This window comes from Chrysochloris asiatica, unplaced genomic scaffold, assembly GCF_000296735.1.
Source record: "Chrysochloris asiatica unplaced genomic scaffold, ChrAsi1.0 scaffold00104, whole genome shotgun sequence".
Lineage (NCBI taxonomy): Eukaryota > Metazoa > Chordata > Mammalia > Afrosoricida > Chrysochloridae > Chrysochloris > Chrysochloris asiatica.
In genome coordinates this window covers 9,567,955-9,590,227 of record NW_006408622.1, presented here as the reverse complement: position 1 = coordinate 9,590,227, position 22,273 = coordinate 9,567,955, and the positions used below count along the sequence as shown (strand labels likewise).

General features: G+C 38.0%; 1 protein-coding gene across 1 annotated transcript in view; it reads right to left on the bottom strand.

Moving 5' to 3' along the window:
• Nucleotides 1–282: 282 nt before the first annotated feature.
• The window catches only part of ZNF382 (zinc finger protein 382), a 45,491-nt gene continuing 23,500 nt past the window's right edge, over nt 283–22,273 (bottom strand). The window contains exons 6-8 of the mRNA XM_006867403.1: nt 1,554–1,691; nt 1,151–1,259; nt 283–985 (exon numbers count right to left, since the gene is read on the bottom strand). Of these exons, the coding sequence (XP_006867465.1) occupies nt 283–985; nt 1,151–1,259; nt 1,554–1,691 (950 nt within the window). The remainder of the gene's footprint in view (nt 986–1,150; nt 1,260–1,553; nt 1,692–22,273) is intronic.

The following is a 22,273-nucleotide window of genomic DNA, read 5'->3' as shown; positions in this document are numbered from 1 at the left end:
TCAGCCATTTATTATTAGTTCACAAGAAGATATATACTGAATGTTTTAAATGTTTATAGCAATTTGAAAGAAGAAATCTGTCTGCTTTATCTAATATTAAAAATCTGGCTTATCATTTCCAATGACTTTTGTCATTTAACTTTTCTAGTAACTCATTTTTTGGGTTACATAGACTAGCAAAAGCAGAGAAATATATGGTACAGTAACTTTAACTGTGAAGTATTATAAACACAGTGCATAGGGTTTACCATGACTTAAAATTTTTTACCAAAAATATATCATTTACTTTATTTCCAGTTTCTCCTTATGAGTTTTCTGATGAACAATGAGGTTTGACTTACAACTGAAGAATTTCCCACATTCTTTACATTCATATGGTTTCTCTCCTGTGTGAGTTTTCTGATGGCGAATGAGGTTAGACTTCCTACTAAAGGCTTTCCCACATTGAGAACATCCATTGGATTTCTCTCCTGTATGTATTCGTTGATGAACAGTGAGTATTGCCTTCTGGCGAAAAGACTTCCCACATTCACTACAAACGTAGGGTTTTTCTCCTGTATGAATTCTCTGATGGAGAGTGAGCGTTGTCTTTTGGCAAAAGGATTTTCCACATTCACTACAAATATAGGGTTTCTCTCCTGTGTGAGTTCTCTGATGTACAGTGAGAGTTGTCTTCTGAATAAATGCCTTCCCACATTCATTACATTGGTATGGTTTCTCTCCTGTATGAGTTCTCTGATGATCAATAAGGTATGATTTCTTTCTAAAGGCACTCCCACATTGACTACATTCATAGGCTTTCTCCCCCGTATGTGTTTTGTGATGTCTCGTGAGGGTTGCCTTCTGGCGGAAGGATTTCCCACAATCAATACAAATATAGGGTTTTCCTTCTATGTGTGTTTTCTCATGAAGTGTTAGAGCTGTCTTCTGACGGAAGGCCTTTCCACATTGACTACAAACATAAGGTTTCTCACCTGTGTGAATTCTCTGATGTTCGATGAGGTATGACTTCCTCCTAAAGCTATTCCCACAATGATGACACTGAAAGGGTCTCTCTATTGTTTGAGATCTCTCATGCCTTATAAAAACAGACTTCCTGCAGATAAATTTCCCAAATTTACTGTATGCATAAGGTTTCTTTTCCATAAGCGTCTGTGGATGAACATCAATATTTGACTTCTGGATGAACGATAGTCCATCTTTATCATATTCAAATGGTCTTCCACTTCTGTGAACTCTAGTATGTGTAAGTAACATTCCTTTCATAAGGAGGGATTTTTCACATTCATTATACTCAAATAATTGCTCTGGAGTTCGGACCTTCTGATGTTGAATAATCTCTTGTTTACAACTGAGACTCCTCTCTGTTTGTTTATGGAGAATTACTGTAGGATGGATTTTCTCATGCTTGGTATTGAGGAGTGATTTCTCCCATCCATTACTCTCACCAAACTTCTCTCTTACAGGGTTTATATTTCTAATGACTAATTCTGAAATATTTTTCAAATCAGTTTTATATTCACATAGTGTTTTTGAAATAATACGGTTCTTACCTAGTGTAAATGTTTTCCCATAAACATTACTTCTTTCTTTAATTAGTTTTCTGTGATTGATGAATATACCTGATCTGGAATGCTTGTCTTGGTATTCTCTGAACTTCACTAAAACATCTCCAGTTTTCCCATCTTCTTCTAGAAGAGAATACAGTTAAGAACATGGTGAAGTTTCATATATTTGAGATGGACTGGATTTAGATACAATATTCTATGTGAAATTAACCATCCAGGTGCTGTGATCTACAAAAAGATTAAAACAAATTATCTCATGGTAGGGAAAAAAGGGCAACACATAAACATAAACTCTGTTTCAATGTTAAAATTAGGAGAAGCTGGCACATGCAAAAACACTCAGGTCGACTGTGATCATTGCAATGAAACAATGAGTGTAAAACCGATGTTATCCTATGTAAACTATCACTCAATTCACAATAAAAACGTTTAAAAAACCACAAAAGTTTATTTCTTAAAAAAAAAAACTCAGGTCTTTGACATATTACAAATATAAGCTATAACTGAGAACATGTAATAAACACAGGTAAGTGAGAAAAAGACAAAGGAAGGTCAAAGAGGCACTATTCCTGCTAGGGAACGACTGATACATTATTAAACAGTAAGTAATATAAAGAAAATTATTGAGGTGTTGCTAACAGCCGATATTCTAACTCCTAATGCCTAAATCACTCATAAACTGCTTTCAATTATTTCTTTCTCACTTCCACTCACTCTATTCATAGCAAACAAACATTCTCAAAAGCTTGTTTCCAAGTATTTAGAGAAACACAAGTCAATAGTCTAGGCCCTAACTCTATATAGCTGGGATTTATTTTCTCTTGAAAGGGAACACATATTCCAATTTGGAATATAAAGGAAAACAAAAGGTAAAGTATACTTGCAAACCTCAAACACTTTCAGGGATATAGTAAAATTAAATTTTTCCAAAAGACTTCACATATTTTTTTCTATTATTCAATGTCTTAATTTGTGTGAAACAGGAAAATAATTATGGGGTTGGACCATTCATTTCAATAAATCTTCCAACAACCTTGTATTTTCCATAAATATTCTATATAAAATGCTCAATTTTTTAAATATTGATTTCCAAATGAAAATTTATGCTCTTGTAAGTTAATATTTTATTGACTATATATTTTTAAATCCTTCTGATTACACATTAATGCACTGTTATTGGAGGTGAAGGGAGGTAATCTCAGCAGGTACCACAGAACAGATGAGAAAGATGTCTGCGCTGAATGGTATCATAGACAATCAATGATGTAACTAATAAATACCAAACCTCTGTTACAAGCTACAGTATGGAAAGGTAAAAGCAGGGTTTTGAACTGGTGCAGTCATGGCCAATGAAATGAAATTAGAACATACCAGATTTTAAATTTTGGGGAGAAGTAGAATGATAACCAAAACAGGAAAAACAACAAGCCAAAGCCCTGGAACGGGAGACTCAGAAGATGAGCAGTGAGCCCTGGCAGAAGCCTGATGAGGGGGGACTAGATTACTGTCAGGTCTATGGAGAGCATCACACATTCAAAGTGGTGCCGTCAGCCACTGTTTTTTTTAGCTGGGCACCAATGTTTCCCACTCTAACAGTCAAGAAATATGGTTGGTATGTAGCGCACAGCTGCTCTTGTTTACTAAGAGGAAGACTAAGTTTCTAGCAAGGTTCTGAACAGTGCATATTGTGACTGTTTCACCCACATTTTACAAATTGAGGTCTGTACTGGCTTTACTCTGTCGGCCATGACTGAACTGTGAAGAACCAGTTTAAAGGCCTGGGTAAAAGAAAGAAACTTATTTTGGAGGGATTTTACAGATGGGTAAAGAAGCCTCAGATAAAACAATGTTGAATCAAGTTTCAAATTATTAGATACTATCTAAGGATATGCTTGTTCATATTTTACAGACACTAAGAATGGAGATACAGTAAAAAAAAAAAAAAAAAAAGAGGGGTAAAGACGGTCTATAGTCAAGGAACATTTAAGGGAGGAAGTGAAATGTAATCTTTTAACTAAAAGATACGGTAGTATCTGAAAAAAACACATAGTATTTGTAAGGTAATGATAGAATTATTACAGGTCAATACAGATAGAAATTCTACACATTAGTGAGCTGAAATGGACTGGTACTGGACAGTTTGAATCGGACAATCAGTATGATTTACTACACTGGAAATGACATCCTGATGAGGTGCTGCAGGATACTGCATTGGACCACAAAGTTGGTTTGAACTGCAGGGTCGGTGACGCAAAGCCACCAGCTGGAAACACTGGACAGGGTCATTATGAGTCTGAACTAACTTAGCGGCAATTAACAACAATGCTGGGAATGACAAATGCAAGAGGAATTCAGTTGTATTCATTGTCAGAAAAAATCCAAAACATTGCAAGATTTATCTGGAAGGACAATGCTATGTGTGATAGGATAATATCCATGAACCTCCAAGGAAGACCAGCTAAAACCACTATTATTCAAATTTAGCCACCAACCACTAAAGTCACTGATGAAGAATTCTACAAGCTTTTTCAGCCTGAAATTGGTCAATCATGCAATCAAGAGGCATTGATGATTACTGCTGATTGGAATGCAAAAGTTGGAAACTGGTAGCTGGAAAATATGGTCCTGATGATAAAAATAACACTGAAGAGCACATTATAGAATTCTGTAAGATCAGTTACTTCTTCATTGCAAAATTTTATTTTTTACAATATAAACAGTGACTCTACACGGGAACCTCACCAAATGGAATACACCGGAACCAGACTGACTACATCTGTGGGGAGAGACAATGGAGAAGCTCGATATCATCAATGAAAACACCACCAGGGGCACACGGTGGAACAAAGTATCAATTGCTACCTATGCAAGTTCAGGCTGAAGCTGAAGAAAATTAAAACAAGTCCATGAAAGCCAAAACGTGACCTTCATTAATTATATTCCATCTGAATTTAGAGACCACCTGAAGAATAGATTTGACTCACTGGACATACTAATGACCAAAGACTGGAGGAGATGTGGAATGAAATCAAGAACATCATATAAGAAAGAAGCAAATGGTCATTTAAAAAATAAGAAAGAAAGCAAAGATCAAAATGGTTGTTGGAAGAGACTCCGTTACTTGACTCTTGAACGTAGAGAAGCTAAAGTGAATGTAAGACACAATGAAGCAAAACAGCTGAACAGAAAATTTCAAAGAACAGCTAGAGAAGACAAAGTATTACAAAATTTAAAAAAAAAAGAAAAGAACATGCTCAGCATTTCTCAAGCTGACAAAACTGAAAAGAAAAAAATAATTCAAGTTGCAATACTGAAGGATTCTAAGTGCAAAATAATGAATGATGCAGTAAGTATCAAAATAAAATGGAAGGAATATACACAACCACTGTACCAAAAAGTGATAGATATTCAACAATTTAGAGAACATGTGATCTAGAACCGATAGTACTGATGCTACCATGAAGGAACTAGTGAAAAGCAAAGCTCCAGGATTGACAAAATACAAATAGAAATGTTTCAACAAACTGATGCAGTGCTGGAGGGGCTCACTCATCTATGCCAAGAAATTTGGAAGACAGCTACATGGACAACTGATTGGAGGAGAACCATATTTGTGTCCATTCGAAAGAGAGGTGACCCAATAGAATTCAGAAATTACCTAACAATATCATCAATATCACATATAAATAAACTTTTGCTGAAGATAATTTAAAAACAGTTGCAGCAGTACTTTGACAGCTACCTGCCAGAAATTCAAGCCGATTCAGAAAAGAACGTGGAATGAGAGATATCATTGACATCACGCAGATCTTGAGTGACAGCAGAGAATACCAGAAAGATGTTTCCTTGTAATTTATTGGCTATGCAAAGGTATTCAATTGTGTGGGTCATAACAAAACTATGGTTAATACTGTGAAGAATGGGATTCCAGAACACTTAATTATGCTCATGTAGAACTTGTACATAGACCAAGAGAATACCAAATGGTTTAAAATCAAGAAAGGTGTACATCAGGGTTGTACCCTTTCACCATACTTATTCAATCTGTATCTGAGTAAATAATCACAGAAACTGGACTATATAAAGTACATAACATCAGGACTGAAGGACCACTCATTAACAGTCACAATATGCACATGACACAACCTTGCTTGCTGAAAGCGAGGGATTTGAAGGCACTTACTGATGAAGATCAAACACTACAGCCTTCAGTATGGATTGCACCTCAATGTAAAGAAAACAAAAGTCCTCATAACTGGACCAGTAAATAACATCGTATTAAACAGTTTAAATTGTGACGCTGTCAGGGATTTCATTTTACTTACATCCACAATCAACATTCATGGAAGCAGTAATCAAGAAATCAAACAACACATTTCACTGGACAAATCTACTGCAAAAAACCTCTTTAAAATGTTAAAGAGCAAAGATGTCATTTTGAAGACTAAGGTGTGCCTGAACAAAGCCTTGATATTTTCAATCACCTCATATGAATATACAAACTGAACAATGAATAAGGAAGATCAGAGAAGAATCGATGCATGTGAATTATGGTGTTGGTGAAGAAGACTGAAAGTAACATGGACTGACAGAAAAATGACAAAATCCGTTTTGGAAAAAGTATGGCTGGATTGGTCCTTAGATGCAATGGTAGTGAGACTCTTTGTCTCTTGTACTTGTGCATATTATCAGGAAGGACCAGTTCCTGGAAAAAGAATATCTTGCTTGGTAAAGTAGATGATCAGCAATAAAGAAGAAAACTCTCAATGAGATGGATTAACAGAGTGGCTGCTAATAATGGGCTCAAATGTAAGAACTGTGAGACTGGTCCAGGAGGAGGCAGTGTTTCATCCTGTTGTACACAGGGTTGCTTTGATGCAAAACTGACTTGATGACACATAACAACAACAACATAATGAAAGGTTCCGTGTAAGAATAAAACCAATTGTATGGCACAGTGGATACTACAGCAAATAGAGATTAGCAAGTTACCTGTCACCTAATTGGAATAACCAGATGAAGTGTTATTCTGTTAGCCCTTGGAAATGAAAGTTAAAATTCACATACCAATGATATCTTTTTAGAATACTGCTTTTATAATCTGAAAGAAGTGGGAAATCTTTATGGCAAATCCAAATAGCAATTACAGAACACAGTACGGCTCTCATTTTGAAATGTCATGGGCAATGAAAATATACAATATTTCAGAGTGAAATATATATATATATATAAATAGCAAAGAGATCATTTAGAAACTATAACAAATGATAAAATCATCCTGATACTATGAAGAGAGAATATGACAAGAACATAAAAATAAATAAGGAGCATAATAAAATAAAATAATACTTCTGACATTGAAAACCAAAAGGATGAGGTAACCTAGTGTAACCTAGTGTTGTTTACCTGTTGTTGTTAAAGTGCCATCAAGTCAGTTCCGACTCACAGTGTCCCTGTACAGGGTTTCCAAGGAGTGGCTGGTGGGTTTGAACTGCTGACCTTGTGGTTCGCAGTCTAGTGCTGATCCTACAGTGCCACTCCAGGAGTCGGCAGATTAAAATAAATTACTGAGTGAAAATGGGAGAAATAGGCTGAAAATGTCTGTTTGAAAGTCAGTCACGTAAAACAAATCACAATTGGAAAATCTATTGTATTAGTGTAGTTTACAAGATAGTTAGGGACACATCAAGGAGCTCTGGTAGCACAGTGGCTAAGAATTGGGCTGCTAACCTCAAGGTCAGCAGTTCGAAACCACCAGCTGTTCCACAGGAGAAAGAAGAGGCTTTCTGCTCCCATAAAGATTTACAGCCTTGGAAACCTTGTACAGGGTCGCTAGGCGTTGGAACCCACTCCACGGCATACTACCACCACCAGGAACACAGAAAGACATCAATGAGAAACTAAAGAAACAAGATTATTTTCTTCAGTCAATATCTATTGCTTGACAAAAGAAGATAAGAAAGATGTGAGAAAAGAATGAAAGGAAAAAGAATGTGCTGTTTTCTATTCAAATTACGGTGCTCAGTGCTATGATATAAAGCATGAAGATTATTGGAAGGTAATGGTGGTTCTGAACTTATCAATTTGCCCTAAGCCATATGGATCTTGAAATCTGCCTGCATATCTTATGATGAGAATAGAAAGAACATGAAAAGTAAAAGTACAATAAAATGTCCTTTTTACTTTTGGAATAGGTTTTTAAATGCCTAAATATAGGCATCTCATGAACTGGGCTGCTAGCTGCAAGGACAATAGTTCAAATATACCAGGTGCTCCTTGGTAGAAAGATGAGGCTTTCTGCTCTCAGAAAGACTTACAGCTTTGGAAACCCTATATAGGATCCTTATGAGTTGAAACTGACTCGGTGGTACATACCACCACCATCACCAAATAGGAATCTAAGATGTTTTTGTTAAGTGCCATCAAGTTGGTTCTGATTCTCGTAAGGTTTCCGAGGAGCAGCTGGTTAAGTTTGTACCACCAACCTTGCAGTTCAAATCGACCTTGAGGTCCAGTTCTTACCCTACAGCACCACACCAGGACTCCCTAAGTAAGGTGTTGTTGTTGTTAAGTGCCGTTGAGTCTGCAAGGGCTCCCAAACTGTGATTCATGGAGCCTGTAGCATCTAAAACACTCTGGGGAGGTCTTCAAGGTCAAAACTATTTTCATTAACAGCACTTCAATTGTCTTTTCCTGTGTTGCTATTTGCACTAATGGGGCAAAAGCAATGGTGGACGTGGTACAGTACATTACTTAATATGGTCCTTCTAGCTATAAAGGGCTCTGGTCGCACAGTGGATTTACAAGCTGGCTGCTAAGTGCAAGGTCAGCAGTTCAAATCTACCAGTTGCTCCTAGGGAGAAAGATGAGATTTACAGCTTTGGAAACCCTGTACAGGGTCACTATAAATCGGAACCGACTTGGTGGCACACAACCACCGCCAGCAGCTATATAATCTTTGTAATTACCATCAATGCCTGGATAGGACCATGCCAGTGTGAGGTGCTTGTGGCCCACCCGGACAATTGGATAGTTCGCTAATAATGTAAATAAGGTATATGGCACCCTTGTAGGGTTGGAACTCTGCAAATAGGGTGTAAGGAACTCTAATGTGGGGACTGATCCATTTGGTCATCCCACCAGACTTATAATGAGCCCGCTGAGAGGTGGAAAAGAGGATTTCATTATCATCAAGAAAGAGTCAGGAGTGAACACTTCCTTTGGACCCGAGATGCCTAGGCTGAATCTCCTCAACCTAGGGGATGGCTGTGACAGAGAGCTGGAGAGGATGAGAAACAGTGAGAGAAATGTGGCAGCAGAATGAAGAAACCAGCATGCGACAGAGTGGTAGGCTTCTCAGAACATGGAGCAAAGTTGTTATGTATTGTTGTTTGAGAAGTAGGACACTTTGTTGGCGGGATGGGGTGATCTAGGCACCTATTGGCAGATTCAATGAGCTCTGTAACACTTGGCCAAGTTGGGTGTGCCTATAGGCACAGCTGAGAAGAGTTGTTTTGATCAAAGAATTATATCCTGAGCACTCCGGAACCTGAACTATAACCCATTTATGTTGTTAAGTGTCTTTGAGTTCCAACTCATAGTGACCCTGTATAGCCTTTCTGGGGCTTTTAAATCGTCCTGGGAGAAGAAAGCCCCATCTTTCTCCAGAGGAGCGGTTGGTGGGCTCAGATCGTGACCTTGTGGTTTGTAGTCCAGTGCTTTATCATATGAAGTCACCACACTCTCAGTAACTTACTAGTTTCCTAAAAAAGTCCCTAAACATAAATATGGTCTGTGAGTTCTGTGAGATCATTAACTATGGAACGCAGCAGAGCAGAATGCACCCTGGGAGGGATGGCTGGAGTCAGAATCATTACAAAAGGTGGCAGGCAGAGGCATGTCTGACCTTCACCTCATAGGGATCCCCATTTGGCTGTTGATTTTCATTCTCCTTCCTTCCCCTTTGTGAAGTTAGAGAGAGTCAGACATCTATCCCGTGCCATTTATTTAGTAGGTAAAATGCAGGCACTTTTGCAAATTTAAGAGCACTGGTACTACTCTGTAATAAAAGTTAATATATTTTAAACCACCACCATCACACTCACAGGAAATAAAGGAAGTTTCATTTTACAATTTTCTTAATTAAAGGCAGAAAAAATCATTAATTTTATTAAATCTTCCCCATTGAGTCCAAACCTACTGCCACTGAGTTTATTCTAACTTTCAGGGACCCTAGATACAGTTTCCAAGGCAGTAACTCTTTACAGGAGCAGACAGCCTCACCTTTCTCCCAAGGAGTGCCCTGTGGGTTTGAACTGCATGACAATGCACGTCCACACACCTCTGCCCACACTATTGATACTCTGCAAAAATTTCATTTTGAGGTGTTAAAGCATCCTCCCTATAGTCTCCATCTTGCTCCATCAGACTTTCACCTGTTTGGTCCCCCTGAAAGCAGCCCTTCAAGGACCAAGAGTCACCTCTGATGAAGAAGTGAAGACAACGGTGCATTTGTGGCTCACAGCTTGGCTTCAAACATTTTTTAATAAGGGAATACAAAGACTTGTTGACAGATGGACAGAGTGCATTGGAAAGCAAGGAGATTATGTCGAAAAGTGATGTATTTGTCTTTTTAAAAGTTCATAAAATAAATTCAGAGTGCAGATAATTTTTGACTCACCCTCATAAATTAGAATAGTGCTTTTCAGTTTTAACAGTTAGCAAGAGACATGTTACAATGTACGATTCATTTTCATTCATATGTTCTTAAAGTTCCATTGTGAAAACATAAAAACATTGTAAAAATTTGCTAAACATTGCACTTTTACAACTTTTACTTTCAACAGTCAATGAGCATTGAAAAAAATTTTTAAATGAAAATAAAATCACTATGTTTTACGTTTATAAAAATATTTACCATTTCCAGTACTCTTCATTCCTTTTTGTAGATTTAAGTAGCTCCCATCTGGTGTAAAATAATTTCCCCTTCATGAGAAGAGCTCTTTCAAATATTTAAATATTTTTGAGTGCTGGTTTCCTGGTAATGGGTTTTCATGCCTTTTTTCCCTTTCAAACAGTCTTTATTTTCCCTTTATTATTTTTTCCCAACCCCCAGATTTTACATTGTATCTTATTATCATTTGGCTCAATGCATCTTCTAACTTACTTTGGGATTTCTCCTTTAAACCATGGGCTACTTGAAAATGTGTTATTAATTTCCAAATAATCAAGGAATTTGAAGATAATCTGTTTCTGATTTTTAAATGAATTCTATTATGGTCAAAAATCACACTTTTAAAAATGATTTCTATTCCTTCAAAATTTTTAAGACTTGTTTTATGACCTGGTATACATAGTCTCGAACTTGTGGTGTGGTGCTGTAGGATCAGTACTGGACTGCAAGCCACAAGGTCAGCAGTTCAAACTCACCAGCTGCTCCTCAGAAACCCTATATAGGGTCGCTAAGAGTCAGAACCAACTCGACGGCACTTAACAACAACAAACGTATGGTCTACCTTGTAAACATCCCATATTGAATATCCTTTGAACATATCCTATAAACATTAATTTGGTACAATTGATTGTGTTTTTTAAGTCTTCTCTAGCTTTTTCTTTCTTTCTTCTCTCAATTACCGAGTAAAGGATGGTGATATCTCAAACTAGAATTATATTGTTCCTTTCAATTCTGTCAGTTTTTTCATGTACTTGATGCATTTTCAATGAGGGTGGTAACTGCCCCCAACGAGGCAAAAACTGGTTTTGGAGGAGGGCTGAAAAAGAAAATCAAATCAGATATTATAATGGTTTGTGGCACTGAACAGAGCAAGAGAACATCGATACACAGTGTATTTATTAGTTGTATTAAAAATTCATGGGGAAGGGCATTTAGAAAAAATGTCTAAAAAGGATCCTTGGAGAAAGTGATTTAAAAAAAAAAAAGGTTGAGACAGCTCTTTGTATAGTGAAACAATTAAAGATTGTATGACTTCTGATGAAATAAATGTCACTCCTTTATTTGCTGTTAGTGTTCTACGTTATAAAATCATCTTTTTTCAAATATACAGCCACTCCCATTATCTTCTGCTTAGTATTTGCGTATGAAATAGAGTCTAGCTTTATTTTTGATGCCTTACTGCAGATAACTTTCTAGACCCACTTTTCCCTAGTTCCTTCTTGTCCTATACCTGGCAAGCCTGTAAGAAAGCCCACACGCTTGCTTCCTTGGTCCAGATCACACAAGTCCTGACCTGCATGTGGAATCTTTACCCTTATCAGACCCCTCTGATTTTAGAACAAATCATTATAGAACCACTTTGGTAATGAGGTTTTCCATAGAAAGCCTCATGATACTAGTTGTTGATCTTGACATCTCGAACCAAATATTTGTGAGTGCAGTTTGACACTATGCTCACATGGAGCAACCACATCACAACATGGTATATATTTTTCATCTTTTTATGTTTATTTGTGTCTTCATATTTAATGTGTTTCTTGTGCATAACAGAGTTGGGTTGCCATTTTCATTTCAGATAATGAACACTCATCTCTAGATGTTTCATTTAGTTATTTGCTTTCTCGCTCATCATTTTCATTTTTGCTTTACATCCTTGATCACACTGAGGTTATCTATTATAGCTGGTTTAATGTCCTTTTCTGCAAATGTCACCACCTCTACCTTTTCCTGGAGTCCTGGTGTGGTGCTGTGGGATAAAGCACTGGAATGTAAGGTTAGTTTGAACTATAAGGTCGGCGGTTCAAACTCACTAGTTGTTCCTTGGAAACCCTATACAGGGTTGCTAAGAGTCAGAACTGATTCAACGGCACTTAACAAGAACCTTTTCCTAGTGTTTTTTCAATTGATTCTTTAAAATGGATTTTTTTTCCTTATATAGGCATAATTTCCTGCTTCCTATAATACCTAATAATTTTATATGGTATGCCAAACCAAACTCATTGCCGAGTCAATTCTGACTCACAAAAACCCTATAGGACAGAGCAGAACTGCCGGAGTTTCCAAGGCTAGAATCTTTACAGACAGACTGCCACATCTTTCCCCCATGGAGCAGCTGGTGAGTTCAAACCCCCCTTTTGACTAGCACGGCAAGCACTTAACTACTATACCACTAGGGCTCCTTAACAGATGCCAGACACTGTCAATTTTATGTTATTGTGTTCATTTTATAGCTGTATTCTCATAGACAGTATTAGTCTTTTTCTGGCATTCTGTGGCAGTTACAGAGTCATGCCCTAGGATCCCTATTAAAGAAAGAATTGTCATTTATGTACAAACGTGTCGTTTCCTGACAGCTTCCAATTGTTGGCATCTTCAGGATGTTCCTTAGATTCTGAGTCAAATCCAGGGTCTTCTGAACACCTTGGGAGCACTACAGAGAGCTAGTCACTTTTACTCATGAGACTAGGGGACAATCTTTGCCCTATTTGATGAGTCGAGGCTATCATGTAAGCACAATGATCAGAGGCTCTCCCCAAGCAATCCTGTCTTTACTTCACAAGTGTCAGATCTGAATCATGGTCTGATGGCTTCCTATGACCAATCTTGCTTTCTTCTCCTTTTACTGTTCACGAATGCCATTATTGAAAAAAAAATCTATTGTATTCGTAAACCCAACAACTGCTTCCTATAGGACCAAACAGAGGCACAGCAGTTATTTGTGAAATCGTTTAATCCTTTTAACACTTGTGCTTAAACTCTTTTTTGGCAAAACTTTCAACGTCTTTATTATGTGGCTAATTTAGCTTCATTTATTAGGTGCGGCCTTTCTAACCAGTGCTTCCCACTGTGGCAGAGGGAAGTAAAATGATTTCTGGTGTAATGTACTGAATGGAAATTGCTTGTCTTCCAGTACGGTGGCAACTGTGTTTTCTTTGGGACATGTTCTTCCCTAGTCTCACGGGGTTTCCCCTACACACAAGTAAAGGGAATCCTTTGCTGATTTGGAGATCCCTCTGCGTAGCTCCTTCAACCTCCCTACGCATCAATGTCAGCCACTTCAAGTCAGTAAAATTTCCAAGTTCTTTTTGGATTCCCATCTCTGTAGGAAAGTTGCCTCCAGATGAAAAGCCTGAAATACAGTAGGACTCACTTATTTGTTTTTATTTTCTCAGCTATCCACTCCTCTGTTGCCTCTTATTTAATATGTGAAAATAGCTTTGTCCTGTTTTTCAGTTGTTTCCCATAGAAGGATAATTCTAGACACTGAGAGTCCCTCAGAGCTGGAAGTATGCCTCAAATTACTAATAAAACACAGGCCCAAAAGGCTCAGTGATGATTTTCACTAACCATTTCAGGAAATAAATACCAATCTTATACACACTGTAGTAGAAAATACATGACGTAGAAAAACATGTGGTAAAAAATCCACGTCTGATATGACTAATACAACTCTGATTAGAAAACAAACAAACTTTTCAAAGACATTGTAAGAAAACTACATACCAATATCCCCTGTGAAAACATGCATAAACTCTTCCCAAAATATTAGCAAATCGATTTCAATAATCTAGAAGAAAAATAATGCATCTTGCCTAAGTGAGGTTTATTTCAGAGGTCCAAAATTGGTTTAAAATTCAGATTAATCAATATAATACAGTGCCGTAGTCGTTAAGTGCCGTGGAGTCAGTTCTGACAACATTAAAAAAGAAAAATCCTATGATTGTTTCAACAAATGCAAAAAAAAGCATTTGCTAATTGTGAGCTTAATTTACAATTAAAATGGTCAGAAGCTATGAAGAGAACTTCTTCCAGAATCTGGTAAATAAAGGGCATTTATAAAAAACCTACAGTTAGTATAAATCTTAAACTGGTACAACAGAATAAGAAAAACAAATGAAAAGAAGAAAATTTGCAAATGTAGAAGTGCAATGTTTTTATTTGAAGAGGATATGTTTTATACATAGAAAATCCATAGAACTATACAGGCATACCTCAGAAATATTGCAAGTTCAATTCTAGACCAATACAACACAGCAATAAAGTGAGTCACATGACACTTCTGGCTTCCCAGTGCATTATAAAAGTTATGTTTACACTATACTGTAGTCTATTAAGTATACAATAACATTATGAAATGTAAAGTTTAGAAATACTATAAGAATTACCAAAATGTGACACAGAGAGACACAAAGTGAGCACATGCTACAGGAAAAATGGTGCCAATATGCTTGCTTAATGCAGAGTTACCACAAACCTTCAATTTGTTGAAAAAATGCAAAATCTGCAGTGTGTGATAGAGCAAAACACAATAAAACCAGGTATGCCTGTACCAAAAAACAAAACCTAATACAATCAATGAATTAACAAAGTGGAAGTATGCAAAGTCAAAATACAAAAATAAATTATATTTGTATATATTTGCAACAAACTGGAAAAAGAAATTAGAAAAACAAACCCCTATTGTTAGGTCAATTGTATTCTCCACAAAAGATACACTGAAGTCTTAACCCCTGGTATCTGTGAATGTGAGCTTATTAGGAATAGGGTCTTTGCATTTAATTGGTTAACATGAGATCACACTGGAGCTGGGTGGGCTGAATAGGACTGTATCCTTCTAAGAGAAAAGTGATATAGCACCAGACAGATGCATAGGGAAGATGGCCATGCGAAGAGAGAGGGAGCGACTGGAGCTAAGCCACCACAAATTGAGAGCCCTGGTGTGGCGCTAGAGGATCAACACTGGATTGGTGACCACACAGTCAACAGCTCAAACCTACCAGCTGCTCTCAGACACCCTATACAGGGTTGCTGTGAATTAGAACTGACTCATTGGCACACAACAACAACACCCACAAGTTGATGTAACCAGAAGCTGGAAGAAGAAAGGATGACTACTCCAGTAGAAGCTCTGGGGAGACCATGGCTCTGTGGCTACTTTGATTTCCAACTTCTAGCCTCCAGAAATGTGATAGGATATATTTCTGTGGTTTTAAGTCATTCATTTTTGTGATATTTTGTTTTTGAAGCCCTAGGGAGCCAATACAATGAGCTCTGGTAGCATAGTGGTTACGAATTGGGCTGCGAACCTTAAGGTCAGCGGTTCGAAACTACCAGCGGCTCTGTGGGAGAAAGATTAGGCTTTCTACTCCCGTAAAGATTTACACCCTCAGAAACCCTGTACAGGGTTGCTATGGGTCGGAACTGACTCGACAGCACTTAACAACAGGGAGCCAATAAAACTACCATTTACAATTGCATAATATATACATTTAAGTGTTAAGTGCTGTCGAGTCAGTTCCGACCCATAACAAACCTGTAGAAGGTTTCCAAGGAGCAACTAGTGAACCTGAACTTCTGACCTTGCAGTTCACACTGACTTTGCAATCCAGTGCATTAACACACAGCACCACACCAGTACCCCATACATATATAAATATATATATACATATTATCTACACACACACACACACACACACATATATATATATATATATCTGCTGACATAGTGGTTACAAATTGGGCTGCTAACCTCAAGGTCAGCAGTTTGAAACTATCAGCCATTCGCAGGAGAAAGATGAGGCTTTCTGCTCCCATAAAGATTTATACCTTTAGAAACCCTACACAAGGTTACTATGAGTCAGAACCAAGTCCATGGCACACTACCACCACCACAATATATGTATGTATGTAGGTATGTTTGTATATATATATATACACACTCTGTCTATTTGTGTATATACACACAAAGAGAGTTTAGGGATAAATTTAATGAAATATGTAAAAGACTTCTATGCTTAAAAAATACCGCTTACAGGAATTAATGAAGTTAGATAAAATGCAAAGATATAGTATGGTCAGGTACCAGAATACTCAATGTTACTAAGATACCAATACTCACCAAGTAATTCTAGCACATTTAAAGAAATTTTAAAAAGCTAATTCTAAGTGTATTTGAAAAAGAAAAGACTCTAGAATAGCCAAAATCATTTAAAAAAATAAAGTTGCACAATTTACTCTGATTTCAAGACTTACCATAAAGTTATAATAATATTGGCAAAAGTACTTAAAATATATCAGAGGCAACAATCGAGTTCAAAAATGCAAATGTAAATCAAAAAGTACCGCTACAAAATTTGATTTTATTAAACAAAAAAATCAATACATGAAGCTACTGTTTCTCAATAAAGTCTCAATCTAGGTCTATATACTTCCAAAGGCAGTGTTTCTATCTCTCTGACCCTTCCCAAAAGAATTCTGTGTTCTTCTGTTTATATCACATCAAAACAGAGTTTTGGCATACTTAAGGGACTGAAATCATGTTGCTTTTAAGAGTTTTTTTTGAGTTTGGGAAATAAAAAGAAGTCTAAAGAGATAAGATCAAGGCTGTAGGATAGATGGGGTAAGGTTTCCCAATGGAATTCTCATAGAATAGGCCTTGATTCCCTTGAAGAATGAATAGGTACGATGCCATGAAGGAAAAAGAAAAAACTTCGTGTAACTCTCCTGGTCTTTATTTCATGCATTTAGTTCTAAATTTTCTTGAAACTTCTTTCCAACAAGCCCCCATGATCATCCCGTGTCATTCGAAAAACCTACCAAAATTATCCATTGTGAATCTTAAAACACAGCTGCTATAACCTTCTGAGCTGACATCCCTGCCTTGAATTTAATTGGTCCATCGGATCCCCTTTGAGTCCTGGTGTGGTGCTGTAGGAAAAGCACTGAACCGCAAGGTCAGTTTGAACTGCAAAGTCCATGGTTCAAATTCACCAGCTGCTGTCTGGAAACCCTATACAGGGTTGCTATGAGTAGGAACCAACTCCATGGCACTTAAAAACAATCAAATCCCCTAAGAGCCACTGTTTTGATTAGACCTTGGTCTCTGTATTATATTGGTATATCTAAAGCTCATTCTTGTTATGATTCCACCCCATAAAAATCACCTTCATTAGCTTCGCTCTTGCTTAAAAGAGTGATGAAAAGATCAGCTCTTTGAGTATCCATCAAGCTGAAAGCATGGTGAGGGCAAGATATTCGCGTAAAATAAAAACTGTCAAACCAGCTTCAGTAGCTACTGCATCAGTGGTAACTCTATCATCTTCTTCAACCAGTTTCTGGACTTCAGTCACCAGTTCTTCATTTGTTGAGGTTGATGCTCTTCCCTCTCTTGGCTCATCTTTGAGGTCTTTCTAACTTTCCTCAAAATACTTGATTCATCTAAAAACTATTGTTTGATGTAGGCAGCATCCCTGTAAACTTGTAACACTTCAATGATATCTAACGATGTCCACTTGAGCTTTGTTAAAAATTTGATTATTAGCCCTTACCTCAAAATCATTTTTTCCCATGGTGTAAAAAATAGCCTTTTCCTCTGAAAGCACCCTAACGAGACTAAGACAACTATATTACTGAGAGAGCTTGTCTGTAACCATTTAGTGATCATAGAGACATGTTTAAATAGGTCTGGTTTGGAATACTTCCGTACATGTATGAACTGGAACCCTGGTAGTAATACTTTTTGACTTACTGTCACAGGTATTGTTAAGTACTTTGCAGTGAGTTCTGACTCATTGCTGTTGTTGTTGTTAAGTGCCGTCGAGTCGATTCCGACCCATAGCGACCCTGTTTAGGGTTTCCGAGAAGCAGCTGGTGAGCTTGAACCGCCGACCTTGCAGTTCAAATGGCTTTGCAGTCTGGCGCATTAACCCACAGCACCACACCAGGACTCCGTTCCAACCCATAGCAGTCCTTTATAAGGTTTCTGAGGAGCAGCTAGGGATTTGAATCACCCAGCTGTGGTTCAAACCGACTTTGCAGTCAAGTGCTTATCCTATAGCACCATACCAGGAGTTATAGATTGACAACAAAATAATTTTCAACAAGATCACCACAGACATTCATTCCAACAAATCAAGCGTGAACAAACGATAAGCACAGAGAAACAAACAGCCCCTCAAACTTCCTCACATTGTATGTAAAAGGTAACAGAAAATGGACCAAAGAACTAATCATAAAAAGGAAAAATATACAAAATTTTTAGAAGAAAATGGATCCTCACAACCTATTTGCCTAGAAGTAGTCCAATATTTGATTGAAATAACTAATCATGAAAGAAAAAAAATGATAAACTGGATAATCTATCTACTCAACAAAAGACTGTTCAAATAGAGAAGCCACAGACAAAGGGAATATTTGAAATGTATAAACTGGACAAAAGACATACAGACTATGGAAAGAACTTCTACCAATCAAGGAAAAATATATGCTGTCCACTAAAAAAATGGGTGAAACTCCTGAATAGACACCCCAAAGAAAATATAAAACACATTTTTAAAAAGGTCTCAACATCACTGGTCATAAAGAGAAATCTAAATTAAAACTGCAGATATACCACCCACTTCAGAATGTGTTCCTGGTGTGGTGCTGGACGATAAGCACAGGACCACAAGGTCACTTTGAACCACAAGGTGAGCAGTTCAAACTAACCAGTTGCTCCATGGAAATTCTATACACCGACTCTACGGCACTTAACAACCACCCTTCAAAATAGTTCAAATGAAAATACTGACAACATCAAACGTAGGAGGGGATGTACGGCCACCAGAATTCTCCTACATTCCTGGTGAGAAGTGCAAAATGGTACTGCAACTTTGTTTTGTTTTGATATATCCACAGCAAAACATGTACCAATTGAACAATTCCTATATGTACTAGTTAGTGACACTGATTACATTCAAGTTATACAACCATTCTCTCTCTTCTTTATGAGTTTTTCCTTCCATGTTGTTAAGTGCTATCAAGTGGGTTCCTATAGGACCTCCTCTCATATTAACATAAATTTACTGCCTAAAACTCCTATCTAATCTTTAATTTAATCCCATATGTTGTTGTTGTGAAGTGCTGTTGCGTCAATCCCGACCCATAGCAACCCTGTATAGGGTTTCCGAAGAGCAGCTGGTGAGCTTGAACCGCTGACCTTGCAGTTCAAACGGCTTTGCAGTCTGGTGCATTAACCCACAGTGCCACACCAGGAATCCCATATAGAAGGTTTTAAAAAGAACACAATGCTCAAGGCTGACACAGCAGTTTCTAAAAAAGCTAAACATGCACCTGCCCTATGAATCAGCAATACCATTACTAAGTATTCACTGAGTGAAAGAAAGCAGACGCAATGAGTCTAAAATAGTGAAAACTAAGCTTTGCTCCTATAAAACACCATTGTGATTGTTCCTGTGGGAGGGACTGACTTGAAAAGGGCTTCAGGGGACTTTATGGGTCAACCTTAACTAGGGTGTGTGATGCCTGGGTGTATATTTCTGTCAGAAGTCCAAGAACTTTACATTTAAGATTTCTATGTATATAAATACTACATAGAGTGATAAGGTATAAACAGCCAATATTTCTATAATACATGGCAAACAAAAACATAATTTACATGAGGTGGCACTGTGGGATAAGCAATGGACTGCTAATTGCAAGGTCTGTAGTTCAAACCCACCAGTCGTTCCTTGGAAACTCCATACAGGGTCAGAGTTTGAGCCAACTCAACAGCATTCAACAACAGTGGTATTCAAAACTTAAATTTACCTTTTAGAGGCATGAAAGTCACTTCAAAGATCTCAGGCCCTCAAAAATCAATGCCTAAATCCAACAAATTATGGATAACATTGCGAAGAATGGGAATGCTAGCACATTTAATTGTGCTCATGTGGAACCTGTACATAGCCCACAAAGCAGTCATACTGCATGGCTTGAAATCAGGAAAGGTATGTGGCAGGGGTATATTCTATTATCATACATATTCAATCTGGATGCTGAGCAAATTACCTGAGAAGCTAGACCATATGAAAACTGCAGCATCAGGATTGAGGAAGATTGATTAACATCCTGCATATGCAAGTGATACAACTTTGCTTGCTGAAGATCACAGACTACAGCTTTCATATGGATTATACCTCAACGTAAAGAAAACAAAAATCCTCACAACTGGATCAATAAGCAAAATCACGATAAACAGGGAGAAAAGACTGAAGTTCATAATCAATGTCCATGGAAGCAGCAGTCAGGAAATCAAATGGCATTGCTTTGTGCAAAATCTGCTACATAAAACCTCGCTGTTAAAAAGCGAAGATGATCACTTTGAAGACTAAGATGTGCCTGACTCAAATCATGCTATTTTCAATCACCTACTACGGAGTCAACTCGACGGCACATAACAACAACAATATGCAAGAAAAAGCTAAACAATGACTAAGAAAGCCCATAGAAAAATGGATGCCTTTGAATTATGGTGTTGGCAGAGTATTAAATATATTATGATCTGCCAGAAGAATGAACACATCTGTGTCAGAAGAAGTACAGTCAGAATGCTCCTCAGAAGTGAGAACAGAGACTTCAGCTCATGCACTTTGGACATGTCATCAGGAGGGACCCATCCTTGGTAAAGTAGAGGGTAAGAGAAAAAGCAGAAGACCCTCAACAAGATGGACTGATACAATGGCTACAAGGGCCCAAACATAGGAATGACTGTAAGGATGATGCCGGACCAGAGTTTTTAGTTCTCTTCAACTCATAGGGTTGCTATCGATGGCACCTAACAACATCAACAATGTTCAGTGGAGGGTGTTAAGAACAAAGTGAAGAGACAACCTACAGATGGCAAAAACATCTGGAGGGACCCTATATAGGATAAGGGTTTAAGATCCAGAATATATACAGACCTCCTACACATGAACAACAAAGACAAACAACCGGATCAAAAAATGGGCAAACAGACTTTTTATTAAAGGAGATATACAAATGCCAATGCTCAACATCATTATCTATTAGGGAAGGGGTGAGCAACCTTTTATTGCCAAAATTTATAACATCATTCACAGGCCATACAAAATTATCAACTATAGTTGCTCAATCATTTAATTAACACATCCCTAATGTGATGGCTGGGACTGTGGTTGCCTTGGTAGGGCCGGACCAAATGACCACACAGGCCTTATGTGGCCCACAGGCCAGAAGTTTATCAACCCACATTTGTTGTTGTGAAGTGCCATTGAGTCGGTTCTGACCCACAGCGACCCTGTAAACATTAGGGAGATGCAAATTAAAACCACAATGAGACATTACTTCACCTCCACTGGGATGGGTAAGATAAAAAATGTGGAATACAGCAAATGTTGGCAAGGATGTAAAGAAACTGGAACCCTCAGTCCATTTCAGGTGGGGATGCCAAATGGTACACCCATGTGGACAACAGTTCAGTGGTTCATCAAAAAAAGTGAACATAGTACTATCATACGACAGAGTAGTTCCGTCCCTAGGTGTAGGCCCAAGAGACCTGAAAGCAGCATCAGAAACATGTACACCAACGCTCAGTGCAGCACCAGGAACACGTATACCAACGCTCACCGCAGCACCAGGAACACGTATACCAACGCTCAGTGCAGCACCAGGACCATGTACACCAACACTCACCACAGCACCAGGAACACGTACACCAACGCTCACCACAGCACCAGGAACACGTACACCAACGCTCACCACAGCACCAGGAACACGTATACCAACGCTCACCGCAGCACCAGGAACACGTATACCAACGCTCAGTGCAGCACCAGGAACACGTACACCAACGCTCAGTGCAGCACCAGGAACATGTACACCAACGCTCAGTGCAGCACCAGGAACACGTACACCAACACTCACCACAGCACCAGGAACACGTACACCAACACTCACCACAGCACCAGGAACA